The sequence below is a fragment of the Cricetulus griseus genome, chromosome 3 (genome assembly GCF_003668045.3).
Source record: "Cricetulus griseus strain 17A/GY chromosome 3, alternate assembly CriGri-PICRH-1.0, whole genome shotgun sequence".
NCBI classification, from domain to species: Eukaryota; Metazoa; Chordata; class Mammalia; order Rodentia; family Cricetidae; genus Cricetulus; species Cricetulus griseus.
The window spans coordinates 249,001,403-249,009,768 of NC_048596.1; the positions used below are offsets into that span (position 1 = coordinate 249,001,403).

The window sequence follows — 8,366 nt, forward strand, 5'->3', positions numbered from 1 at the left end:
GTTTTTAGATGAATGATTAATCATATGATTCCTTATGACTTTCCAGATGTCTTTCTGTTGTTTTATCCTCCTCTCTCCTTATTCCACTTTTGATGCTAGATTATAGGAAGAAATTCAGTTCATGGAGAAGGAAACAGTAAACCTTCAGAGATCATGCTGCCCTTTGTAAAATTTTGAATTGTTACATCATACATATTTGGAAAACTATCCAGAACAGTGACTGTAATCGTTAAGGATGTTAAAGCACATGCTGTACTTGGTGTGAAATTATGTACAAAAGCCATAAAGTTATTAACAAATTCCAGTGACAAAGTGGTTGTTTTCCTAACAGTTTTTGACAAGAGAGGCCCATGAGGTCATCCACAGAATACATGCACTGCCAATGGGTACTCATGAACCAAATAATAAGGATCTATTGATGTTGATATACTCTGCTCTGGTTTCAGAATATGGAGAAAGTAGGCTGGACATGATCTCTAAAGTGGTAATGTATAGATTGCTAAATGTATTATACTGGATACCAAGGCAAAGTGTCAATAGATTAGCTGATCAGCTTCATGTCAACACTATCACAAAATTCTAACCAGTCCAAGGCAAAAGGTATAGTTGTAACCAACTACCTTCTGCCAGAATTCACAAGGGAACCTATATTTCATGTTGTTAGCCAGGCCAAAATTCTGTGGCTGGGGTGGAGCAAGGTCCAGTAGCAAGATTTTTACTGTCCTTTTGATAAGTAGATGTGGTGTACCTAACACTCTTCTGAACATGGTTTTGAGTGCATAGATAGCTGTTATCATCCTATGTAGCAAAGATAAACTCTATAATGGTTGGTGGTTGCTCACAAAGATTCATACCAATGAAATTGCTGAAAATAAATGACTGTTACTATGCTGTAGTTGCCTGATGGTCATAAAGGAATTTTAAAATATGCAACCCATTCGTGGTTCAAAGAGTTTTGCAAAAAAAAAAAAAAAAAAAAAGTTGACAGATGAACAGAAGAGCCTGGGGGAATAAAGGAACTGTTAGGAAATGACTACATTCTACTGGCTGTGACCTAAATGCCAAACATCAGGAAGTAGATATGGCTATGGTGACCTATAACCTCATTGAAGCCTAGTCATTGTATACAAATTAGGAAACAGTATAGCTAGGGCTACAGTAATGATAATGACGTAGTTAACATTCCTGGAAGAGTCAACGGGCCCTCATCTCACATTCCAAATCTTCTTTCTTCCTGCAGATCATCTCTGCATAGCTTTGGGAGTGGTCTGATGGACTATATAGGTGGTAGAAAGGTAACTGAAGACAAGATTCTAGTGTAGCAGCTTTCTTCAGTTGATACCCAGATGTAGTGGGAATTTTCGAGATGCGGCTGTCTTCGATTCAACTACGCATCTGTAAGTATTCTCTTCCTTCCGTTCCTCGAAGCCTAATGAATTCATTTTACACCAATCACCACTCGTGTAGAACACTTTCCTCGCTCTTGTGCAATACTTAACAACATTCTAATCTTTGCTGCATAAGGAAACTGTACAGAATATTTAGATCACTGGGTCTTAAAAAGATTAACCTTCCTTGTTCCAGAGATAAACAACTGTAGAAAGTGTCTTTTCTTGATTGAAGTGAGGAATAAAGGTGAGTGTCTTACTGACTTGTAGCGTATAGAAACTAGAGAGATATCCCCACAGCCTCAGTGCACAGGGCAGCTCCAGAACAAGGAATGGTCTATCTAAAATTGTTGTGCTGCTGAAATTAAGAGCTGTCACTGGAATGAGACCACTGGTGCCTATGGTTCTAATTTGTCACAACTCCTCAATCATGTAGTTAACACTTTCAGGTTCCAAAGCACCATGAACTGCCATGCTTGAGCCAACCTAATGAAACTTCTAATACACAGCTAAAGTAGAAAATGTTGTGTATCTTATAGGGCTTTGAGAATTTGCCTCAATCCTAATGAATTTGTAAATAAAAAAAAAGTACTCTATAGTTGCTAGCTAATTGCCTTTATATCCATGATAACTGTTTTCAAGAAAACGAATTAATGATAATTATGGGATTTATTTTAGGAAATGTAGAAAATAGAAAACTTATTTTGACTTCGTACATCTCTCCACTAATGATGATGATGATGATGATGATGATGATTAGTGTGTGTCTATGTTCAAGTGTCAAATAAACTCAGGAGAGAGCATAATATCTTTGAAAATTAAAGGAACTATGAATTCTGAAAAATATTACTTAAGTTTACATTTAATATATTGTTTATGAGCCTGGCAGTGTCAGTGCACGCCTTTAATCCCAGTACTCAGAGGGCAGAGACAGGCGGATCTCTGTGAGTTTGAGGCCAGCTTGGTTTATAGAACAAGTTCCAGGACAGACTCCAAAGCTACACAGAAAAACCCTGTCTTGAAAAACCAAATTACACACACATACACACACACACACACACACTCTCTCTCTCTCTCTCTCTCTCTCTCTCTCTCTCTCTCTCTCTCTCTCTCTCTCTCACACACACACACATTATATATCACATTTTGTGATATTTTTATTATTTGTCTACTTGAGTATAGGTATTTCTGATACATTAATCCTTTAACAATTCTCTAGTTTAATTTTGGAAATTTCAAGTTACAAAAGTCTCTGTAAATTTTGATTCCTGAGGCTTGCAATTTGTTCCATCTTTTTATTTTCATGGAAATGTGTAGTGTGTGCATTTATTGGTATTCAGTGTGTGTGTGTGTGTGTGTGTGTGTGTGTGTGTGTGTGTGTGTATCTGTATGTGTGTGTGCACCATGGAGAATGAAAGTTTTGAAATAGGGACTCCCTCTCTGTAGTTCTTCAACCGTAGTCACAGAGTCAAGATCTCTCAATGAAATACAAAGATGAGCACTATAGCTAGTCATGCTAGCAAGCTTGTGCTGTGGATTACTAATTCCCACCCATGGAGGTACAATTATAGGCAAACTGGAATACCACACAGGTAGAGCACTCAATTGGAACCTAATAACATAAATTCCTGCCTTCATGCTTTCCTTTTTTAGTTTGTTTGTTGTTGTGGCTGTTTTGTTTTTCGAGGCAGGGTTTCTGTGTGTAGCTTTGTAGACCAGCCTGGCCTCAAACTCAGAGATCCGCCTGCCTCTGCCTCCCGAGTACTGGGATTAAAAGTGTGTGTCACCATAGCCAGGCTGTCCTCACGCTTTCTTGGCAAGCTCTTTAACCATAAAGACATCTCCCCAGGCCAGGACTCCATTTCAATATAGAAAACACTTTGCTATAGTACCAGTGAAGTTTAAAACTCCTTTTTATAGTGGCAGTTGATGTTTCTTCACTCTTCAAATAACATACTACCAACATTTTTAGGCCCATGTCTGTCAAAAAGTACACTGATAATGAAACCAGCTCATATCATTGTCACAAATTTTAAAGGTGAAGTTTGTCATAGCACAGGTCCTAGAACCTCTCTTATCATGTCATCTACTGCAAATTGTTGACTAAGTTTCCACAGTGGAAGATGTATTTTTTTTTTCTCACTCCAGCTCAAATACACCACACCATTCAAGAGGACACTGGGACTAGAAAAGTCTTAGCTACACAGCGTGATTCTTGTGACTTCACATGAATTGATTGTCTCTGCAATTCCGTTCCCTATAGCAGGGACAATCCTGCTGCTGCTGCTCATGTGGGAGAATGTAGCTTGCGTGCCCAGGTGTGTCATGAAAGATGGAGGCTGCCAGAAGGTCCTCAGCTGGATGTTTAACATGACAAGCACCACAGCTGAGACGATCAGCCGCATCTCTTCAGATACGTTAAATGAATTTGTAAGTCCTTCCCTTACTTTAGGCTTTTTTATAAAAAAGGCCCTGAGTCAGTGACTGGGATGAACTGCAGCTTAAATGAGAAAAAATGAAGCAAAGTTCCAATAAGACACATCCACAGACACAAGAAAGCAGCAGTCACTAAAACATGGGGTAGGTGCAAAGAGAGCTTCAAGAAATTACTAAGTTTGGAGGCAGGGAATGGAAATATTTTAAAATACATTTGAAAGCATTTTTAAAAGTCTTAGCTACACAGCGTGATTCTTGTGACTTCACATGAATTGATTGTCTCTGCAATTTCGTTCAAATTTTCCATAATTTTTTATTTTTTATTTTATTTCTGCTCTTGACATAAAGCCTAAGAGGAAGGGCGGAAATGGGGCTCTGATTTTCTGTTCTTGGGCACTCTGGGAAGTCTGCACTGGCATTCTTCACTTACCATACTGAAGATAAACAATAAAGGAGGATCCAATTGGATGAATCCCTTAAACTGGAAATAATTAATGACTGCAACAATGTCAGGAGGGGCAAAATACAACAACAATAATAATAGTAAATAGCTTTTCAAGACCCCCAAATCTGGGAGCCATGGTTTAAAGACTTGGAGGACATGAGTTTAACACTACAAAATGAGCCCTGGATTGGAAACATAAACAGGCTTTCTCTTCATGATGATCGTACTTTAAAAGCTAGATCTTTTCTGTTCTAAGTCAGTCCAGGAGGCAAAAGTAGACAAGGGCTTCAGCCTCAATGGCTGTGAGCACAAGGCTACCATGTGCACAATGAACATTTATTAACACTGAAGTAGCTGTTTTATTTTTGTCATTCTCCATTCCTGATTGGCAACCTTTCATCTTAAGATCCCTAACCACTCAGGAAACACTCATAATTTTGTTGATTACCAAATTTAAAGAGTAAATGTAGTAAATACTATATAGCAACATATAATATTTAAAAATTAACTAATATTTAAATATTAAATTATATTTTTACATTTAAAATTTTTTCATTATGTAGTGTTTCCCAAGATATTATACTTTGATTCTGTTGCAATCAGCACAATTATATCCATAATTCTTTATGAATTGGATATGTTCATGGTATATAGATCCAGTGCTAATATATATATATATATATATATATATATATATATATAGTGTAATTAGAGGAAGTGTGTAACTTGTGCCAATAAGAATATACTAAGCATTGGTCTCTAACACTATAAAAAGTTAATCATTAAAATAGTGTTTTGCAAATTTGGTGTTTTAGTGCTTCCTTTGCAAATAGTAACTTTTAGGAGAGTGAGAAATCAGAACTGTAAAGTTGTAAAGACATGAGAAGCTAATAGGTTAGATGTGAAAATTAGATTACATCTCCAATGGAAAGAAGTAAATAGACCAAGGGTCTCTTTTTTAATTTCTTCATTTAAAGATTTAACATACTCTCCACATTCCAACATGAAGAGGAGAAGGTTCACAAGGCCCCACTCCTACAGAAATAATTAAAAGCAACTTATGGCCTCCACTACATGGGGAACCAGTGTTCTTCAGGGAAAAGCCCCTTCAAAAGTCTCCAATCCCCAGTGGTTATTCACAAATACATGTACATATGAGCAACACAAAATTGCCTTAGGGGGATTATATATATATATATTATATACATATATATGTATGTATATTTCGGTGCATTGTAACAATATTAAAGAAGAGAACATAAAGTTAAGAGGGAGTGATGATCTAGGAAGATTTACAGGGAGGAGGGCGTGCAGCGAAAATTATGTAAATACAGCACTCATAGCTGAAATCCTCCAAAAACTGACAGAATAAATATTTTTAATTACACACGGAATATACATTCATACTTAACACTCCGCTCACAAGCTCATTTTCTCAATTCCAAAACTCCAACTAGCTGATTTTTTTTCTAACATTTCCAGGATGCACAATATGATCCAGGCCAGAAGTTCCTGAACAGGCCCACCATGATCTGCCACACTGCATCCCGCTCCATCCCAAACAGCAAAAGAAAAGCTGAAAGGATGAAGGTGCGTCCTCACCCAACCACCTGAAAACAAGTCCCATTTAGACACAGTAACCACACCTTCAGGAGTGCAGAGAAAGGATGAGTACACAGTAAAAGTAACTAGACAGCTGATAAAGTACACACAAAATAAAACTAAGAATAACTTTAAAGCATATCCACAAAATGCTAAAGAAATTGTCCCTATTTTAATCACAGGCTTAGCGTTAGGACTGAACCTATTATTATGTAAGAAACTTTGAACTGATTTGAGTTTTCATGTTTAAAACATAAGAAAAAGTGAAGGAAAAGAGAGTGTTGAGAGCTACTCTATGGCTAGACACGTCACAAAACACTATCAGCATTGCTTCTATTAATCAACAAACACTTCACAAGCCGTGAAGACTGCACTAGTTACCATGGATAATTCAAACTACAGTTGTACACTTATTTTAATACGACGCTCAATTGTGTTTTCCTTAGTCTGTGGACCTTCTGAATGTGACAATCAGAATACTGGCTGCCTGGAAAAACCTGCTGTACCATGTGAAAAACAACATGGCTGATCTTGATGGAACTCCTTATGCTACCACAGTCAAAGTTGAATTTCTTGATGGTCAAATCAAAAGACTCACAAAACATCTGCAGGGCATTAAGACTATACTCAGCCAGGTGAGACATCTCTTTAAACTCTCTTGCTTTTTCTCATTATTCAGGAAAGCTGAAAAATCTGTAATTAAAACTGAACTTTGGATTAATTCGCTGTCTCCCACAGTGAAATTTAGGCAGGTAATTGCATAATCAGTCTTGGGACTAAAGCGTAGGTGGCACTTCAAACTTCTCAACAGTGCTTCACTCGGCACCTCACAACACAGAGATCTCAAGAAATGTTAATGATTCCTAGAAGCGATTTGGACAGTGTCTTTTCTGGGCAGAGCCAAAGCACATCTTACCACAGTATTCCTAAGCTGAAAGCATTTTAGCCCTCCAGGTACAAGCCCTATCATTTCTGTAGCTTCATGTCCATGATTTATGGAGAACAGATATTGTTAAAGGAAGAAAAGGAAAACTGTCTCTTAAGAAAACTAATAAAATACAAATGGCACATCAGAGGTAGCACTGAGAACATGGAAAACTTCCTCACAAGAAAACTGACACTAGGTCCTCTATTGTCCTCCTGTCAAAAGCATGTCAATAGCCAAGCAGCGATTCTGTCTACTCCTGTAATGATATACTTCATCTGAGATCAACTACACTACAAAAAATATATGCACGGTTCTTCTGTCTAGTTTTTAGCTAAGAGACAGATTTATAGAATCCTGGTCCACATACATGAAACAGATATTTTGGATTAAGATTTACATTCATAACTTTCTTCCAAAATATTATTCAGCATTTAGAAGTAATGAAGATTAACAAATATTAATAATATAAATAATAACTGGTTGATTATTATTTTGCCATTAGGTTCATCCAGAACTTAAGGAAAATGAGAACTACCCTGCCTGGTCTGGAGAGCCATATGTCCAGCAATCCCGAAGAGGAATTCAACTTTTTGGTTTACATAGCTTGTTCTTCTGCTTGCACAGTGATGCACAAAAGGTGTCTGATTTTGTCAGTATCCTGAGACATCAAATTGTGCCTAATAAATGAAAAGCTTCCATCCTTCCTACTTCCAGAATATTTCTTACTGATCTAATCCTTAAAAGATTCTTTACATTTTATAGTGTTTCAATATGTGATTGAATGTAAGAGGTCACTTCTTTTTTAAATTTTATTTTCAATTATAATATAATTGCATCATTTCCCTCTTTGCTATAGTCCCTGCAAACTTTCCTTTATCCCCTACTGTACTCTATTCTCTATAAAATATAGTTTCTTTTTCTTTAATTATTATTTTACATGCATATATTATTGCTACATATATGTATGTATAGATGAATAAATATGTAAACACACCCTGTCAGATCCATTTATTGTTGTTTGTATGCATGCTTTTAGACTGACCATATAATACTGTATAACCAGTTAGGGGACTCATTCCTTGGGGATACTAATTAATTTTTTTTGTAGCTGTTCATCTAGAGGTGAAGCCCTATGTGATTTCTTTCATCCATACTGGGGTGTCAGTTGGTGTTAGAATTGTTCAGAAATTGTTTAAGAATACATAATATTGAATTTTCATGGGTATAACTTCAATGCCACATATATGGAAGACATAGTTTTATAGTTTTACATAGAGTCCCTTATCCCCTGGCCCTTAGTATTCTTTCCACCCTCTCTTCAATGAAGTTCTCTGAGCCTTAATTTTGGGTGTTGTGTTGTAGGTGTATCAATTGGGGATGGTCACTTCATGGCCAGTTGTTCTCTGCATTCTAAGTAAGTGTTGCTTTCTGTAATGTCCTCTATCTGCTACAAAATAAGGTTCTTTCTAGCAGAGTATGGGACACTGGTTTGAAACATTGCCACACTGACTGTTGTGGTTTATAGGTACCATAACTAAGTAATATTACTGATTGCTTCCTTCCCATG

At 36.8% G+C, this 8,366-nt stretch overlaps 1 protein-coding gene across 1 annotated transcript; it reads left to right on the forward strand.

Moving 5' to 3' along the window:
- The first annotated feature begins 1,366 nt into the window (after positions 1–1,366).
- LOC100763880 (prolactin-5A1-like) lies at positions 1,367–7,487 on the forward strand. The gene is made up of 5 exons (XM_027409241.1): positions 1,367–1,397; positions 3,652–3,818; positions 5,752–5,859; positions 6,318–6,506; positions 7,302–7,487. Exons 1-5 carry the CDS (start codon positions 1,367–1,369, stop codon positions 7,485–7,487), a joined length of 681 nt encoding a protein of 226 aa, XP_027265042.1.
- The last annotated feature ends 879 nt before the right edge of the window (positions 7,488–8,366 follow it).